General features: G+C 38.3%; 2 protein-coding genes and 1 pseudogene across 4 annotated transcripts in view; all 3 read right to left on the bottom strand.

Moving 5' to 3' along the window:
- The window catches only part of LOC105068427 (putative gustatory receptor clone PTE01), a 23,427-nt gene extending 11,267 nt beyond the window's left edge, over positions 1-12,160 (bottom strand). Inside the window, exon 1 of the mRNA XM_010954289.3 lies at positions 12,023-12,160. The gene's annotated coding sequence lies outside the window, so the exon portion shown is untranslated. The remainder of the gene's footprint in view (positions 1-12,022) is intronic.
- On the bottom strand, positions 850-1,431 carry LOC105068426 (olfactory receptor 7E178-like; annotated as a pseudogene).
- LOC105068357 (uncharacterized) lies at positions 6,557-20,131 on the bottom strand. 3 transcript variants are annotated; one of them, XM_074350690.1, is made up of 7 exons: positions 19,766-20,131; positions 19,597-19,683; positions 16,321-16,373; positions 15,333-15,459; positions 12,607-12,705; positions 12,023-12,206; positions 6,557-11,678 (listed from the first exon to the last, which is right to left on the bottom strand). In XM_074350690.1, exons 3-7 carry the CDS (start codon positions 16,366-16,368, stop codon positions 10,220-10,222), a joined length of 1,917 nt encoding a protein of 638 aa, XP_074206791.1. In that variant the 5' UTR covers positions 16,369-16,373; positions 19,597-19,683; positions 19,766-20,131; the 3' UTR covers positions 6,557-10,219. The 3 variants fall into 3 exon arrangements, with proteins under 3 accessions (XP_074206791.1, XP_010952513.2, XP_045372105.2); XM_010954211.3 differs by having other exon boundaries at positions 20,015-20,082; XM_045516149.2 differs by having other exon boundaries at positions 19,597-20,131.

Genomic DNA, 20,131 nt, shown 5'->3' with positions numbered 1-20,131 from the left:
ACCAGCAGGGATGACTAGTTGTATGGTATGGAAGGAGAATATATGTAAAGAAATATCAGGAAAGCTGGGGAAAATAACATTGCCTGTTGCTAGGGTGAACTTTTTTAGATCATCCCTCTTGTGAGCTAGTACGACTTTAAGAACTTCAACATCTGCTCATGAACAGTAAAGGGTCCAAATATACTTGTAATTTTTGAACAAAATATGATTGTATCAGTAGTTGCCAACTTTGACTAGACATGAAAAACAACTGGGATCATTTTAAAATCCTCATGCTAAGGCTACACTTCAGCCCAAATAAATTATAATCTGTGTTGAGAAACAGTCATCAATATTTTTAAAGATCCACCAGGTGACTCCATGTGAAGTCAAAGTTAAGGACCAGATACATGCATCCTTACAAATAACATGCATAAACAGATCAGAGAGATGCAAAAATTGTATGGACAATAAACATAAATTTTGGAAATGACTGAAGACTGTAATTGTAAAAAGAAAGGGAGAAAGAGAGAGAGAGAAAGAGAGAGCTGTGCATGCATCCAGGATGCCTGGGTCACAGATAACAAATAAAGAAAACTCTATCTATAGCTATAACATGATCCACTCATGCGGTGATTATAATGGGGATGGGATCCCACAATATTCCCTCAGTCCCATTAAAGATGTACAAAATGAAGCAACATATAGATACGAAACATTGGAAGTATTGAAAGGCACAAGAGCTACAAAAATTATGGAACCAAATAGGCAGAAATTTGAATTCCAACTGTTTGGTTTTAGTGGCTTTTCCAACCTACAGAGAAAAAGATGGCACAGGCATTGAGATTAGGCTGTTCTTCTAAGGAGCCTCTACATGGCCTTCTTGATGTCCCTGTCCCCAAGGCTGTAGATGAAGGGATATGGAGGGATTCAGCATGGGGACGACCACAGCGTACATCACTGGGGCCACTGTACCCTTCTTGGGGGATGAGGAGCCAGCCGAACTGAGATACGCCCTGAGGCCTGTGCCATAAAATAAGCAAACATCTGCTAGGTGAGAGCCACAGGTGGAGAAGGCTTTATACTTCCCACCTGAGGAGGGGACTCTCCAAATGGAGAAGGCAATTCACGTATAACAGAAGAGGATCCCTGTGAGTGGGACACCACCAAACATGGCACCAATAAAATAGATTAATATGTTATTGCTGGAATTTCATAACAGGCAAGACTGAACAGCTGAGAAGGATCACAGAAGAAATGAGGGATTTCTACATACATAAAGAAGGTAAGTTCTAATACCATCACACTATGCAGCTGGGAGACCAAAAGGCTGATAAAAAGTGATACCAAAACCAGCAGGCCACGGAGGTGGGGGTTCATGATGACCGGGTAGTGCAGGGGGTGACAGATGGCCACAAACTGGCCTATAGGCCAGTTTAGTAAATGCTCCATTAATGTTATGTATTATTATTAATACCCACACACCATATTAAAAATGTTAACATTTAGTAATATTTGTTTCAACTTATACATTACAGAGATTTAAAATATTAGCAAAAAATTTCAGTTATTTTGATATTTCTACATGATTCCATTCCCCTGCATATTTGTCCCACAAAGTCAACCACCATGAATTTGGTGAGTATGTTTTCCTGTTGTTAGGACTGATTTTGTATGAATAAACAGTCTTCCTGAAAACTTAGCTGAAAAGTATATGCTACAAATGTTGTCCCGGAAATGTTCTCATTAAAACCTTAAGTCCGTCTGTGAAGTGCTTACATCTAATTCAGCCACTTTAGCTGACGCATACTATTGCCAGAGGTATAGACTTCATTTTATTTTTTAATTCCTTATTATGACAATCCTATGCAAATTCTTTTACCTTTCCATATCGCACAATTGAGAATAACCATATGATAATATATATGAAGTATATAGTTGTTTGCTTTGTAAAAATCAGTGTATATTTAATTTTACTATTAGTTGCCTACATGTTTTCCCAATAAAACAATCAGATACAGATACAATCAACTACCTGCTCTTACTGCTGAGTTGCAGAATCAGGGCTGTCCCTGAAGTCTGTCTAGAAATAGTCATTCCATGATAGCTCACGTGAAATCTTCAATGTGCAGAAGAAATAATATTTGCATATCTCAGGTTTCCAAAGTGGAATGGAAAAAGCATCACACTACTCAGAGACCATACTATGAACCGAATAGTCATGCCAGCAAGACCCCTGTGAATCACTGGCCTGTTCTCCTAATTCAGAGATGACCTCACTGAGTCCCAAGAGAAGAAAGCAATGATTCTGCCTCTGTCTGTTCATCTGGGACAAAGAAGGCTTGAAAACATAAGTTCATGCAGCTCCAGTGGGAGTGACAGAAGTCCTGGGATGAGTCAGGAGATGAAAGTCTGAGTCCCACATGATGCACACACTAAATGTGAAGTGTGCATCAACATCTCAATCTCTTTCTGATGGCATTCCTTACCCAGATAGGGGGAGAATAACACCCTTAGAAGTTTGGCTCTTAATATTCAGTTATGGTGTTTTAATCAGGATTAAATTACTACTGCAGTATCAGGTTTGTTGATGAAATTTAATCTCAAATTGTATTTAATGACTTTCATTTCATGGGAAAGAGGTCAAAGCCTTTCTTATCCCAGGGAATGTGAGCAAAGAATGACTTGACATCCTAAATGTGAAATCCTAAAAGTGTCTCAGGCCATGATGTAAAGCAATTTGTCTTCCCCTTCCCTTTCACCTTCCTTAAAATTTTGTATTATCTAAAATTTCCGCTTTTTTGATAATTGAATAACATGTATCTTATAAAAGGAAAATAATAGGCTCATAGAAAGTCCACGGAATAGAAACATGCAAGCCCCATTGTATCGTGTCTCTAGTCTGAGGAGAAACTGCTGGAAGGGATGGAAGCACAGACAGAAAACACCCAGTGGGTAAAACCATGTTGCCTTCTCGATGTTCAACTTAACTAAGGGTCTATTTAAGTTTAACAGGTTTTTGTTGTTGTTGTTGTTGCCACCTAGTTTAGGCTCTGAGGAATCATAAATGAATGAGATTCAGTCTGTTTCCTCTTTTCCTGGAGGAAAGCACATTATTCAACCTTAAAAAAGAAGGAAATTCTGTCATATGCTACAACATGGATGAACCTTGAGGACATTATGCCTAGTGAAATAACTCACAAAAAGGCAAATACTGCATGATTCCCCTTACATAAGGTAACTAAAGTAGTCAAACTCGCAGAAACAGAAAGTAGAATGATGGCTGCCAGAGGGTGAATGGAGGGGCTGGTGGGGAGCTGTTCAGCGGGTGTAGAGTTTCAGTCATGAAGGATGGGAGGGGTGGTTCCTGGGGATTTGTTGCACAACAACGTGCATGTGACATTGTACCGCACACTTGGAAATTTGGGGGAGGGTGAATTTTATGTTACGTGGGGATTTTTGCCACAATTAAAAAAGCTATCTTTTTTATGGCCAAGTAATATTGTGTGTGTGTGTGAGTGTGTGTGTATATACACCACATCTTTAGCTATCAATAGACATTTAGGTTGCTTCCATATCTTGATTATTGTAAATAAACCTTTTTGAAATAATGTTTTTGCTTTCTTCAGAAAAATACCCAGAAGTGGAACTGCTGGATTGTATGGTGGTTCTGTTTTTAATTTTCTGAGGACTCTCCATACTGTTATCCATAGTGGCTGCAGTGCAGAAGGGTTTCCTTTTCCCCATATCCTCACCAGCATTTATTATCTTTTGTCTTTTTGAGAATAGCCATTCTAATAGGTGTGAGGTGACATCTCATTGTGGTTTTGATTTGCATTTTCCTGATGATTACTGAAGTTGGGCATTTTTTCATGTGTCTGTTAGCCTTCTTTGAAAAAATGTCTATTCAGGTTTTCTGCCCATTTTAAAATTAGACTGTTCGGTTTTTTGATAATTAGTTGTCTGATTTTTTATATAAGTTGGATATTAATCCCTTATCAGATGTATCATTTGCACGTATCTTCATTTTGAGTTTATTTTTGTATATGATGTAAGAAGATGGTCCAGTTTTTCCAATACCATTTACTGAAGAGGCTGACTTGTCCCCATTGTATATTCTTGCCTCCTTCGTTGTAGATTAATCGACCATGTGATTAATCGACCATGTAAGTGTGGATTTATTTCTGAGCTCTCTGTTTTGTTCCGTTGATCTATGTGTCTGTTTTTGTGCTAGTACAAATGACTACTATAGCTTTGAAGGGTAGTTTTGACATCAGGGAGCATAATACCTCCAGCTTTGTTCTCTCTTAACAGTGCTTGATACTACTTCACCACAAAAAAAAAAAAAAAATTAAAAAAATAAAGAGTGAATCTTGTCATTTGCAACAAGGATGGACCTTGAGGGTATTATACTAAGAGAAAAAGAAATACTGCATGATCTCATAATGTGGAATCTAAAAAACTAATGAACAAAACAGAAACAAAATTATAAATACAGAGAGCGAACTGTTGGCTGCCAGAAAGGAGGATGGCAGGAAATTGAGTGAAATAGGTGAAGAGGATTAAAGGGTACAAAGTTCCAGGTATAAAATAAGCCATGGGGATGTAATATACAGCATAAGAAATATAGTTGGATGGATCTCAAGGGAGTTAAGTAGAATGAAAAAAGTCTATCTCAGAAGGTTACATGATATATGATTTCATTCATATAACACTCCTGAAGTAAAATTAGAGAGATGGAGAACAAATTAGTGGTTGTCTGGGCTAGTGATGGAGAGGTCTGAGTGTGAATACAAACTAGCCTAGAGAGTTCATTTGTGGCGATGGAGTAGTTCTTTATCTTGATTGTGGTTAGTGATTCCATCTAGCTACACAAGTGCTATATCTGCAAACACACACATATACACACATGCACATTTAAAATCGGTGAAATTCAAATAAATTGTAGGGATTTCCAATGGGGGGGGAACTGGATGATGGATATATGGGACTTTTCTGTACATAGTTTTTTGCAACCTACTGTGAATTTATAATTATTTCATAATAAAAAAGTTTAACACATACACACACATTCACACATACACCCCAAACTAAGGACTAGAAAGCTTCAATGGCTTTTTTCTATGGTCACAGTGTTGAAAAGTGAAGACCAGAAATAGGTGTCTTGATTTCCAGTCCAGTTTCCTTTCCAAACCACCAAGGAAATACCATGACCTTAAGATAACACACACATAGAAGGTGTTTTTCTGCACATACCTCAAATGCGTTTGCTACTAATAATGTTAATAACAGAAAATTCTGATTGGATGGGTTTATAAGCAGACTGGACATAGAAGACAGGCTCTGATATAAGTGTCTATCTCAAATAGCTAGCAATATGGAGAAAATTAAACCCAAATATAGTGGAAGGAAATAAGACCTAAAATTAAAGAATTAAAAAGCAGAATAAAATAAACTGAAAGTTGGTTCTTCAAAAAAAATTATTATATCTAGGGGGAGGGTATAGGTTAATGGTAGAGTGCATGCCTAGCTTGCACAAGGTCCTGGGTTCAATCCCCAGCACCTCCGTTAAAAAAATAAATTTAAAAAACCCTAATTACCTCCACCCCAAAATAAAAAATAATAAAAATAAAAATGAATTTAAAAAAATTTAAATAATATATTTAAATTCCAACCAAGGTGAAGGAAAAGGAGGGGAATGCATAAACTACCAAGATCAGGAATGAAAAAGCAAATATAATTACAGCTTTCAGACACAAAAATTATAGGATATTATGAACAACTTTAGACCAACACATTTGAAAAGTCATGGAATGGACAAATATGATTTAGCAAAACTAACACAAAAACAAATAAAAATTTTAAATAGCCTTTTGACTTTTTATAATTTGGTGTCATTCACCAGTAAAACTACCTTAAAAAAGCCTCCTGTGATGAAAACCCCAAAATAGATTCACTGGTGAGTTTTTCCAAACATATAAGGAATAGATAGTTCAAATTTTATATCAAGTTTTTCAGAACAGTTTCCAACTTCTTTTATGAGGCAGTGTAAACCTGATACAAAACAGCCAAGTATATTAACATAAAAGAAATAACAAGACAAACCTTATTAACACAGACACAGAAATAATTTTTTTAAATAGCATACTGAATCTAGCAAAATGGAAAGGCTAATAAGCTAATATATACATTTCCAAGTATGGTTTATTCCAGGAAAATACACTATTTTACCATTTGGAAATTAAGGAATGTAGTAATTCACCACATTAACAGACCAGAGGATTTTTTTAAAGACCTTGACATACACAGAAAAAGGACTGGATAAAATTCAATATCCCTTAATGATAAAAAAAAAAAACAAAAAACAACAATCTTGGCAGTCTAGGACTAGAACAGAATTCCTTTCATTTAAAAAAAGTTACATATGAAAAATCTACAGCTATTATTATTCTTAATGGTGAAATATGGAACACTTTCCCCTAAGATCAGGAGCAGGGCAAAAATGCTCCTTTTCATCATTTCTATTCATCACTGTAAAGCAATTGAGGCAAGAAAAATAAAAGATAAAGTTTAGAAATCAAGTAAGACTTTCTTTTATTGGTATTGACAGGACTGTATACACAGAAAATCTAAAATTTCAAAAACTATTTAAATAAATAATTGATTTATAAATGTTAAGGATAAAAAGATCAATGTACAAAAAGAAATTGCAGTTCTATGTGCTAGCCCCCCAAAACCAAAAAAATAAATAAAAATATATACAGAGCAAAACATACCACATACCTAGAAATAAATTAAACAAAGTTATTCAAGACCTCTACAATTAAAACTACAAAACACCTAGATCAATGGACAATTGTATTATGTTCATCAATTGGAACACTCAAATATTATAAATATGTCAATTTTATTCAGGCTATTCTATAAAATCAATGCAATTCCAAGCAAAGTCCAAGAAGATTTGTGAAAACTGATAGAGATTCTATAGAATCAAATGGGGAACAAAGAAGGCAAGATAATCTTGAAGAATAAAAAAGCTGGAAGGCTCTTGCTACCAGATATCCAAAACTACCACAGAACAACAAAGATTGATAAATCATCTTTAGCAGTCTAAAATATGGTAACAGAGGTCCTCTAACCTTTCTGAAAGGATTACTACAACTACTTAGCCTTAGCTGAGTTTCCAGACTCCACAGTTCCCTCCCACTGTTAAGACCAGAGTAAGCACACTGTGCTAGCTGACATGATTATTACCTCTATTTCTATACCCTACCCGACCCCTGTTGCCTCCTCCTTTCACCATATACATCACAACCGCCAGGACCCTATGATTTAGTCACTACTGACTCTACTCTCTTTTCTAGATGAGCATGGGAGCCAGTTCTAAATAAACCAGAGTATTACATTCATCTGGCCACAGTTATCTGACTAACAGTGAGCTGATCAAATTCAACTGTTATATTCATATTGGAATTGTTCAAAAAGACAATCACTCTCTTCTCCCTGAGACCACAACCTGGAAAGAAAGTAGCCGGGATCTTCTGAGGGCCACTATGAAGAGAAAGAGCCCACCAGGAAGAACAGCTAATGTAGAAAGGTGCACAGCCAAGACATGGAGACAGAGCTCATCCAGGTAACATCTTTTTAGCCCCAGGATCCAGCTGTCCCTGAACTTAGTTACATCCAAGGATTTTCTTTTCCAGTAATCAAACCAATAAATTCCCTTTATAGCTTACAAAAAGGAAAAGAATGAAGACATGCCAGAGACAGGGAAAAGTTATCTGCAATACACGTATATATAATATACATATTATAATTTAAGTATATATAATATATAACACATGTTTTATGTATATGTATGTAACTAGATATGGACAGAAATACACATACATTAAAAAAAGAACAAGTAACCGGAAGGAAACCCTCCAAATAAAAAAGGAACCAAAGATGAGTGAAATGCTTCAACAGGTACCCTCATAAAAGATATTCAAATAGCCAACAGGGGCAAAAAAAAAAAAAAAAAATTCAACCATTATTACACATCAAGTAAATGCAAATTAAAACCAAAAACAAGATATTGCCAGATCCTGTGCTGAATGGCTAAAATCAGAAAGTGCTGACTAGGTATATGGAGCAACTGGGACTTTCATACGTTGCTTTTAGGATTACAGGTCGAATCAACCTTTTTGAAAAACTGGAATACCTACCAAAACTAAACAACGTCTACCCTACCATTCAGTAATTTCACTCCTATATACAAAGCGTATATCTAGAGAAATACGTGCATTAGAGCAATTAAAAGGCAAATTAGACATTATGTTGAGAAAAGAAGCCAAACACATAACTGTACATATAAGAACAAGCAAACCCAATAAATTATAACAAAAGCCAAAATTGTGGTTGCCTCTATGGAGCAATTATTGAGAAGGCAGATGAATGAACTTTCTGGAGTCCTAGAAATGTTCTGTTTATCAGGGTGTACACATACCTATGTAGGATTTCATCACACTACGCACTTAAGATTAGCACACTTCATACATATTAGCGTATCTATGCTTTAGTAAAAGAGGAAAAGCTGATTAAGGGGAAGTGGTATAGCTCTACTTTTTGAGGTAAAGGGGGAAAAAATGGAAGGAAAAAATACAGCTAAATGTACCTGAAAAAGCACAAATCAAATAGCTTTCATCTTCTCAGATAAAAAAGTACAATCTTCCCTGTTTGAAGGTGTTAAACATAAACCTTCCTCCATTAAATGGGAGACACCCTGCCTGATGCTTACCTCAACTACACCTAACAGCCTCATTGTCCACAGCTCTTCTCCTCTTTTTTTTTTTAAATTGAAGCTTCTCCTTGTCTTGAGACCACAGTAGACTTGCATAGATGTCTTTCCCCTTGAATAGGGTGACAGAATGGGGTTGGACTATGTAGATGACAACAATCCTGCTCCAAACTGGAGCCAACTCTATACAGTTGGTTGATGTGCATGAGGGACTATAAATATCAGCAAAATTACGGTGCAAGGATTTCCCAGAAAATCCAAGAAGCTGCGTATGGTTGTGATGGAGGAATTTCTGGAGCTGCTGCCTCTGAGATAACTGCAGTCAAGCATTTAATGTGTCATTTTGAGCCAGTATTGATCAGTTGGTCCAATAATTAGGAAGATGAGCTGGAAACTGGAGCTTTCCAGTTTCCTGGTAAGGTCCCTATGCATCTGTCTCACTGTCCCATGGCTCCAATAAACTAAGATAATGGCTTCTTCCCTCTGCCTTCCAATTCTCAGACAAACTCATTTTAGACAACTTTAACCTGGAACTGGATAAGGAAGTGATTCTGGGAAATGCAGCCCCAGCCACGCCCAAAGTAACACAGCACAAGCCAGCACAACCAACTTTACTTCCAGCTTTCCTGCCACAAGGTCCCTTTTTTAATTTAAACATTGGGTCCAAATCTCAGTCATAAGCAAGGACAAAGAACAAAATACAAAAACAGCATACCAGATGACACTCTTCTTTCAAGACCTTAGCACTTATTAATTTCTGCTGGATTACTTACTAGACAGGAAGAGCTTTTAGTAGTAAAAGCTGATAATCTCTTAGTAAAAAAGGAGGAAAAATACTGGGTAGGCAATTTCTAGTTTCTACCCTACTGGATCAAAGCAAAATTACCACTTACAAAAGAAATGATGAATACCAAAGTATCGATACCACCATGACTGCACACTGAGAGAGCAATGAGAGTTTATTAGAAACTAAAAAACAAAAAACAAAAAACAAAAAAACCCTCTTGCCTGCATATAAAAAAATGCACTTCAAATCCCCAATAGGTCCAAAAAACTCTGTAATGGAAATAACATTTGTATCTGAACCAAAATAAAAGCACCTCATAATAAAACATGTATGGCTAGAGCTGAAAAGGTACTAGAGTAAATTTATCACCTTAAATATTCACATTAGACGATTAAAACTGGAAATCAGCGAGCCAGCAGTAGTCCACTTTAAGGATGAGGCACTGATCTTTGCTTCTAGTAGGAATTTTCTCGCACACACTAAGTGATGCTCATGAGGCATTATCACATGATTTACACACACAAGGTTTCTCTCAGTTGCGAGTTCTCAAGTCTTCAAAAAAATGAGTGATGATTTCCTATTTTCTTACATTCACAGGATGTCTCCACAGTGTGAGATCTCACACATTGCCTAAGATTTGAAAAAGCCTTGCAGACATTCCCTTATTCCATACTTTATATGTTTTCTTTAGTGTGAGTTTTCACATGTCTTCGAAAGTAAGCGGGACAAACAAAGGCCTTCCCACATTCCTTACATTCATATGGTTTCTCACCAGTGTGGCTTCTTACATGTCTTCGAAAGGATGAAGGACAACTGAAAGCTTTCCCACATTCCAGACATTCGAAGGGTTTCTCTCCAGTGTGCATCCTCGCGTGGACAGTAAGGTATGAAGAATGGCGAAAGGCTTTCCCACATTCCTTACATTCATAGGGTTTCTCCCCAGTGTGCGTTCTCATGTGGATCCTAAGGGCTGAGGGATAAATAAAGGCTTTTCCACATTTCTTACATTCATAAGGTTTCTCTCCAGTGTGAGTTCTTATATGTACTGTAAGGTGGGAGGAACTAATAAAGGCTTTCCCACACTCCTTACATTCATAAGGCTTCTCTCCACTGTGAGTTCTTAAGTGTTCAGTGAGGGATGAGGAACGACTGAAGGCCTTCCCGCATTCCTTACATTCGTATTGTACCTTTCCAGTGTGATCTCTCACGTGTGCTCTGAAGGACGAGGGACAACTAAAGGCTTTTCCACATTCCTTACATTCATAGGGTTTCTCTCTACTTTGATTTTTCACATGTGTATTAAGGGAAGTGGGAAGATAGAAGGCTTTCCCACATTCCAGACATTCATAGGGTTTCTCTCCAGTGTGTTTTCTCATGTGGATACTCAAGGAGGAGGGACAGTTGTAGGCCTTCCCACATTCCTTACATTTATAGGGCTTCTCTCCCGTATGTGTCCTGACGTGCACAGTGAGTTTTGAGGACTCACTGAAGGCCTTCCCACACTCTTTACACTCGTAGGGCTTCTCTCCAGTATGAATTCTTATATGTATTATAAGGTGAGAGGAAGAGCTAAAGGCCTTCCCACACTCCTTACATTCATATGGCTTATCTCCACTGTGAATCCTTTTGTGTTTGGAGAGTGAGGAGGAGCAACTAAAGGCCTTCCCACATTCCTTACATTCGTAGGGCTTATCTCCACTGTGAATTCTTTTGTGTTCAGTGAGGGATGAAGAACAGCTAAAGGTTTTCCCACATTCTTTACATTCATAGTTTGTCTTTCCGGTGTGAATCTTCATGTGTGCCCTAAAGAACGAAGAACAACTGAAGGCTTTGGTACATTCCTTACATTCATAGGGTTTCTCTTCAGTGGGAGTTTTCATATGTTTCTTAAAACAAGCAAAAAAGTGGAAAGCTTTCCCACATTCCTTACATTGATAAGGTTTGTTTCCAGTGTGAGACCTAATGTGATTCTTAAGGGATAAATGATCCATGAAGGCCTTTTTACACTCATGGCACTCAAAGGACTTTACTTCAGTAGTTCTCTTGAGCATATTAAGATCTGAAATCTGGTCGAAGGTTTGTTCACACTTATTTTCTTCGTTACACTCATAGCTGTTCTCCACCATGTGACTTCTTTTAAAAACAAAATGCACATTATTAGTAATAAGTAAATTCTTACCATTTTCAGTGACTATATATGCTTTCTGCCCTATCCAACTATAAGCTGAAAGTTCTCACAGAGGGCTCCACCATGGCCAATATTATCAGAGTTTTTGACTTACGGGATTTTTCTGATAGTTGATTACAAATGAATTACGAGTCAGACACTGAAGATCTCATTTGTGGCAAAAATATCTTATGAAAATTCTTTATGAAATCACCATTTCTGACCAAGTTTTCTATAGGCATTTTTAAAAGTTCATGACATTTTAAGATTCTCCCGAGATACTAATTTCTCCTATATGAATGGCACTCACCTCAAATGTGTCTCATGGCTTTTGTTCTGATAATCAGTATCAGAGTATTCCCAGTTTTTGTGTAAGATGGATGACCAGGAATCATTCCTTTTGAATCCTTCTATAGTCTGTTCACTGGTTATTTTTTCTTCATAAGTATCTTGCAGAGTGACTGATTCATTAGTTTTAAGTTGAGTCTCAAAACCTGAAACAGAAAAGTAAAGGTACCCATGAGCAAAGGACTTTGGCAGTGTGGCTAGTTCAGGACTTCTGTAATAAGCACTCGGTCAAAATGGCAAAGCAACTAAAAAATAATTCCATGAAGACCGAGGCTGATGGTAACATAAATAGGGTATTACTAAGAGAGTAAAACAAAAAGAAACTGGATAAAATGCACATGACCAAATACTAAGTTATAAAGAGGAAATATGGTCTTTCCCAAGAACAAGGGAAGGATGAGAGGACTGATAAAAAGCCAAAACAGTCATCTATAGTATCTGTGGATTATCAGCCTCCTCAGACAAAACAAAGTTTATTTTGCTTTAATTTGATTTTTCCGAATGAAATATCCCTCAGCCAGATCAGTTTCTTCCAAGGATTCTTACCTTCCTGATGCTCCTCCTGTGTAGGTCCTTTCTTCACTGTCACTGGTTCCTCCTCTTGTTTCCACTGGGAGATCAGAGAGGGTGTGTGTAGCGGATACCCTGTTCACGCAGAAAGGTATATCATGAGGGAAAACAATGAGGAGCCATGAACATTTCCATGAGACAGGGCAAAAACCTTGGTCTTCTAATACTGTAAAGCAAGTATGAGTTTAATTGCAACAAAATGTCGTTTTGTTTTTTTTTACAGGGGAGGGGGCTCTGATGTCTAGAACTGATCTGACATTCACACTTAAACCACAATATTGTTATTAGAAGCTGATCTAATATTCACAGGCAGGACATTTTGTTCTTCTGTTGAACATAAGTAATCTGAGAACACCAGACTTCAATGCGGTTACTCTAAGATCATGATAAAATGTAACAAAATAAGGCTACTTTATAAGCACAGACTAAAAAAGTCACTGTGCCACCCACAAAATACTCAGTAACAGGATTACCCATGCTTCGCTTTCCATCAGCATCCAATCCAATGTGACCACCTGTGGACTGGGTTGAACAGTGACCCTCAAAAATTCATGTCCAAATAGATCAATGGAACAGAATAGAGAGTCCAGAAATAGACCCCCATAGATACAGTTCACTTATCTTTGACAAAAGTGCAAAGGCAACATAATGGAGGAAAAAGTCTTTTCAATAAGTGGTGCTAAAATTAGATATAAACATTAAAAAAAAACACACAACAGCAACAATAACAAAAGAATCTTGACGCTCTTGCAAAAATAAACTCAAAATACAGGAGGAGGCATCCAGGGCTTTGGGACAACTTGGGGGCCCCATCAAAGGGAGTAAAAAATTAGCTCAAAAAAGATCACAGATCTAAATGCAAAATATCAAACTATAAAACTCCTAGAAGATAACAGAGGAAAAAATGCAGATAACCTAGGGTTTGGCAATAACTTGTTAGATATGTGAAAGTTAATAAAAGGAAAGAAACTTCACTAAAATGGAGTCAAGGCCAGAAAGAAGGTGCTTTCACACAGTTCCACATATCAATTACAGGAAGAACTGTCAATTATAGACCCCAAATAAAGAATCATCGACAAGAATCACCAATTACAGGGCCTAATAGGAAAAGATGTACATTACATCTCCCATAAGAAATCAACTACCCCATCAACTCAACCAATATGAAACCATCATCACCCTGAATTCTCACTTTTCTCCAGTGGATTTTCATCCAAAACAACCATTCCCAACTTCCTCTATAAAATAATGTTTCTCTCTGTTGCTTTTTGTTTTTTGTTTTTTGTTTTTGACTTGCCTATGGCTTGTGTTATAGCTTGACTTCCCAAATCGCAATTCCTCTGCTATTCATGCATAAACCATTTTTGTTTGTAAAATAACTATATTATGTTATTTTTTAATGGAGGTACTAGGGGTTGAACCCAGGACCTTGTGCATGCTAAGCATGAGCTCCACCATTCCCCCTCAACTATTTTATTTTTAAAGTCAAAAGTTAACAACATGAAAGGCATGGTTCATGAAAGAACTGATAAGCTGGACTTCATTAAAATTAAAAATTTTTGCTCTGAGAAAGACACTGTCAAAAGAATGAAAAGATAAGCCACAGACTGGGCAAAAATATTTGCAAAAGACCCATCTGATAAAGAACTAGTATCTTCAGACACACACAGAATTAAAACTCAACAGTAAGTAAACAAACAACTCAATTAAAAAATGGGCCAAAAACTTTAATAGATAGCTCATCAAAGAGGATACCTGCCACTCAGTTTTGCTGTGAACCTATAAACTGCTCTAAGAAAAATAAAGCATACTGGAGAAAAAAGATCCATGTCCGCTCGGAACTTCTGAATGTTACTTTATTTGGAAATAGGGTCTTTGCAGACATAATCAAGTTAAGATAAAGTTATATTGGATTAGGGTGGACCCTAAATGCAAGGACTGGTGTCCTTAAAAGGACATAAAGACTTACCGAGGGAAGAAGGGCATATGAAGATGAAGGCAGAGATTAATGCAGCTGTAAACCAAGGATTGCTGGCAACCACCAAGAGCCAGGAAGAGATAAGGAGGGATTTTTTCCCCCCAGGGCCTTCAGAAGGATCATGACACTTTAATTTCAGACTTTCAGCCTCAGAGATTTAAAAGAATAAGTTTCTGCTGTTCTTAGCCACCCAGTTTGTGGTACTTTGTTATAGAGGACCTAGGAAACCAATAGAGCCTGCCTCCACAGATCCATCTCCTACTCACTCAAAGTACAAAACCTGTAATATTTATCCTCTAACATCCCCTTTCTGAGACACTCCGTAGCTCTCCATGGCATGTGTTCTCCCTCACTGCACCAAGTGATTAAACCCAATTTGTTTAACTGGTGACCTTTGGGTAAAGGGCATTAAGAGCAGTAAAATTCTCAGAAGGTCCCAAGCTACCAACTTTCTTCCTGTTCCCTAAAGTGACCCCTGAAGTGCATGCCCACACTTTCAACACTTAATAAGCCTTGAGGCTTTCAATCACAAGAAAAAGAGAAAGGAGTATATGTTTGTTTACATGGTGAAGCCACTAGACTGTAAGTTCCTTGGGGTCAGTGACCATGTCTGTCTTTTTAACCAATTTATTCCAGTTTCTCAGCCCAAATCCTAGAACAAGGTCTATCAGTAAGATAAAACTGTTTTCTAAACAACTCAATAAAGGAATGTTGCCATTCTTACCTAGTGAGACCAGGTTCTGGAAGTTTTCCAGCATCACATCTCTGTAGAGGTTCCTCTGAGCAAGATCCAGCAAAGCCCACTCCTCCTGGGTAAAGTCCACAGCCACATCCTCAAAGACCACGGGGCCCTAAAACATCCCACATATTTGGTTCAGAAAGGTGCCAAATCCCCCAATGTGTGCAGGAGGATGGGTGAGGCTGACAACACTAGGGAACTGAGAATCTACTCATAGGAAGTTCAGAAGATTCTATTCTCCCACTAGCTACCCTAGGACTTAGTTATCAAATCTTTCTCTTTCTACTCAAGCATTCTGACTGATCAAATCCTCTCCCATATATTTAACAAGACTTTTGAAACAATAAATTGATCTCACCACAGTCTGATGGTGACCAATTTCAGTCTTGGAATGATTCAGAAAAACCAAAGCATATAGCAGAAATGAGAGAAATGCTCTAGAAATGAAATAATTTCCACACTGACACCAGCAATTCCTTGTTCCAGGAACAATTTCACCTGCTTCCTTATTTCCAACCATGGCAATCACCACAACACAAAACACTGGGTCAAATCTGGATAAGGTTTTAATGAATAAAAACACACTGAGGGACAGGGAGCGCCCCCCTACCCAAACCTGGGGCCCAGGAGTCTGCGGAATCACAACATTCACCCCAGGTCCACAGCTGGCCATATTTTCCTGCACTGTAGGCCAGGGGTCTGAAAATTATGGTACATGAGCTAAATCCTGTTTGTGTAAGTAAAGTTTTATTGGCACACAATAAGACATTTGTTTATAGACCGTCTAAGGCTGCTTTCACAGTAAAATGGCAGAACTGAGTTAAAATAGAAACTCTATGGCCTTCAAAGCCTAAAATGCTTACTCTGTGGCCCAGTACAGAAACAAGCTGCTGACTCCTGCTTAAACAATTAGGAGACTGATGACCTGGTGGAACTGAAATATTCTTTTGGAGAATCATTAGCTCTTACTTACCTGTGTCACAGTCTTCTGTAACTCAGCAGCTATTCTTTCTTCCTCCATGTTCCCTTCATAAAGAAAAGCAGAGTATTGAGAAGTTAGAGCTGAGGTAGGACAAAGAAGACATGAGAATCCAGGTCTCCCCACAGTTTCCACACTCAAGACTGTGGATGCTGCAGCACATCTGTTGTAAGTGACCACTCCCCTCAGAACACACACACACACACACACGCTCCCAAGACACCCAATCAAATACACACTGATCTTGTAAGAAGGTAGAACAAAAAAAAAGAAGGTGGAGTAATCTTAGCTCCACTAAAAAACAGTCCTCTGGTTCTCATTGATCATTAAAAAAAAAGAGGTGAACAGTCCCATTTTGCAAGCAAGTTAACTGAAGTCTAAAAAAATTTAGCTATCTATTTACCTATGATAATGAAAAGAATAAAAAATATTAGATAATGCATTCATTAGTAAGAATATATGCTCCATCTCAAATCCAAGAAAGCAGTGACTTATACACCAGACCTCTGGGGACTCTACTCCCAATGTTTCTTTCTGCACCTCCCGGCAGGCTAACGTGCATTACTGCTCCGCCCCTGTCTACTGGACCCGGCCGCCCTCCAGTGCTGCAGGGTCCCAGGAGCACCAGCCGACTGAACTCCACACGCAGGCGGCAGAGAAGCCTGCCATGCTGTGCTTCTCATGCTCAATCCTGCCTGTGCAGTAGGTACAGCAGCAGCAGAACAGGAACACTTGAAGGGAAGCTAGCAACATGTGTCATTTCTCAGTGATATCTGAAGTACTACTGCACAGATTTCAAATAATGAAAACACAAGTTTTTCCCACTGCAGTGGATCAAGTATGTATTTGAAGGCCAATAAAAACTGGAACATTCTTTACTAACATGTTTCATTTGGGCAACCATGATGTGACAATGACTTCACAAAGAGATTATTTTTCATAGGAACTCCGCAAATCAGATATTATTACAACTAGTATAGCTGAAGAATCTTGGAAAAGAGTCAATTAACTATGCACTCAATGTTACTCAATCAGAAGGCTGCTGAGGCAGGGTATGTACGCAGGTCTATTTACCTTCAAAGCCTAAATGAACAATGAATGTATTTCTGAACATATATCTTACAGTTTAGTTGTTACCGAAGCTCTTATTCCCTAACATTACCAGGGTCTGGCCTAGACCCCTGTTGGGCACACAAGGGACAGCAGGCAAATGAAGTAGTCTATTGTCATCTTTGAGCTCCTTCTCTTGACTAAGCTCTGTCTTCAGCAAGGATGCTTCCCTTAAGATCCCCACCTCCTGCTCCTTCATTTCATATTAATTTAGGTAATATTTACCCTATCCTGCTACATGCAGTCACAGGAGATTACAGCCCTGAACAAAATGGAAAAATCCTGAAGCAAGTGGGTGTTATAACATTCTGAGGGAGGACAGTAAATTAACAAATATTATCAGGTGGTGATAAATGCTAAAAATGCATCACATTACAGGGATAAGGAGATACACACATATTTATCTTTAGCAAGTCAAGACTATGTGGCAGGGTAGAAGCAGAAAATTAAAATAACTATTTCAGGGTAGGGTATAGCTCAAGTGGTAGGGTGCATGCTTAGCATACATGAGGTCCTGGGTTCAATCCCCAGTACTTCGTCTAAAAATAAATAAACAAATCTAATTACCCCCCCAAAAATAAAAAATATAAATAAAATAACTTTCAGATAACACTGGAAATCCGCAGCTGGTGTGGCACATATATCTATAGACAGCTGACCCCTATATAAAATGTGAGGATTAGGGGCACCCACCCTCCTGTACTCAAAAATCCGAGTGTAATTCATAGTCAGCCCTCATATCCAAGAATTCAACAAACTGTTGCAGTACTGTAGTATTTACTATTGAAAAAAATTCACGTGTAAATGGACCCATGCATTTCAAACCCATGTTGTTCAAGGGTTAACTGTATTTATAAGTATCATCAATTCCCACAGAAGAAAAAAAAATCAGTATCAATGGGCTAACCATTGACTTAGAAGGGTGGAAGAAGAATAGCATAAAGGTTTAGAAATAACAATAAATACGGACAAAATTCACAATATTCTTAAAAACTTGTAACAAACAGAATCAGAAAAGCTAACAATGCATCCTTTGAAAACTAGTAAAATCAACAAATCCTTAGCAATTTAACAACAGAGCATAGACGAAAGTAGTTATGAATGAGTCATAATTACAGATGTTGCAAGTAGAATGCAACAGAAAATTAAGAGACATGAAAATGTACAGTAATGAATGAATGTCTAGACAGAAGTACAAATTTCCAGCAATGATCAAAAAAACCAAAACAAAACCTGATTACAGTCATTTTTTTAAAAAGTAGCAATTTATAACATACTCACAAAAAAAAACATAAGTTATAGATTGTTTTACAGGCAGGCTCACCAAATAAGTAAGGGATTCAAAATTCCACTCTTTTGGGGGGGGGGACTGTTTTCCTGAGTATTTACAAGACCAGAAAAGTACCCCAAACTAACTAAATATATATATATATATTATATATGTATATATATATATTCTCATTCATATGCACAAGAGCAAAATATTATTAAAATATTAGCACAGTCCAGAAATGAATAATGAAGACAATAGTCACAAAGCTTGTTTCCTCGTAGGAATGAAGGATGGTTAAAAATGACTAATTCAACACATTAACAGAAAAAAATCATATGACTCATCCCCTTCCATACAAAAATGACTGATCTATATCAATTGGTGATAATAACCTGAAACTCACTACGGCTAGAGGGTAATAGGTTTTAACTAGGGAAAAAAATGTATTATCTACAAACGGCTATAGCAAACATCCTATTTAATGGTGAAACGGCAGAATAACTCCCTCTGGGATTAGGAACAGGGCAAGGATGCAATAAATATGCTATTCTACATTGAACTGAAAGTCCTGGCAAATGCACTAAAGAAGTGAAAAGAGTATCAGGCACAAGGAATTAAACAGAAAACGCTGAAACTGGCATACGATCACACTTTGAGTGTGACATTCCAAAAAAAAAAATCTACAGATAAATGATTAACATTTAGAGCTGCATTGGGCAAGGAGGGGGGTTAAAAAAGATACTAAGTAATCGGTTCACGTACTTAAATATAATGTAGTAAACTGATGCCCACAGGCAAGAAAAAAAAAACCACAGGTTAAATAAGATCTCTTGCACCAGGAAGGGAGACATGGGGGCGGCGTTAGGCAAATGTCACCCCGTGCTCACCGAACAGGTCGAAATCCACAGACCAACGTACAGACGAGGTTGAGGCTCTCGTCCCCGTGACCCGAATGGCAGGGATGCTTTTTCTTTCTGGAAAGAGAGCAAAAGGATGCTTTTGGAGGCCGATTAAGTACGAGGACGGCGCTCCAACTCTCGCCTGCGGCAGACTCACTCCGACTGCTGGACCAGCACAGAGTTCCTGATTCAGGGAGTTTGGGACCAACTGCGCCTGGGTCTCTGAGGAAGCGCCGCGGCGGCTGGAGGCCCCTGGGCGCAGGGTCCCGGCGGGAAACGGCAGGCAAAGCTCGAGAGGCCGCCTTTAGACCAATGACCCCAAGGTCGAGATTTCCGGCTCCCGCACACCGGACCTGGGGCGGGCTGGGCCGAACTAGGTAAGACTTGGACGGAGGCGAAAATTTACCTCAGACACCGATGGGGGTGACCGGGGACATGGCCGCCAATTTGCGCACGCTCAGAAATGCACCGCTGCTTCTGGTTTCTGCGCCGCGCACAGCGTAAGGGGCGGGGCCTTGGGGGC

The sequence above is a fragment of the Camelus bactrianus genome, chromosome 22 (assembly GCF_048773025.1).
Source record: "Camelus bactrianus isolate YW-2024 breed Bactrian camel chromosome 22, ASM4877302v1, whole genome shotgun sequence".
NCBI lineage: Eukaryota > Metazoa > Chordata > Mammalia > Artiodactyla > Camelidae > Camelus > Camelus bactrianus.
Note: the sequence above shows the minus strand (reverse complement) of the source record. Positions and strands in the feature narration are given on the sequence as shown.

What these genes read in the sequence shown, in the direction of transcription:
- LOC105068357 (XM_045516149.2), bottom strand. Translation starts at nt 16,368, where the DNA reads ATGGAGGAAGAAAGAATAGCTGCTGAGTTACAGAAGACTGTGACACAG. An exon ending in TACAGAAGACTGTGACACAG is followed by an intron (nt 15,460 to 16,320) that starts GTAAGTAAGAGC and finishes GGGATGTTTTAG; the next exon opens with GGCCCCGTGGTCTTTGAGGA. An exon ending in AGCCATGAGACACATTTGAG is followed by an intron (nt 11,679 to 12,022) that starts GTGAGTGCCATT and finishes TGTTTTTAAAAG; the next exon opens with AAGTCACATGGTGGAGAACA.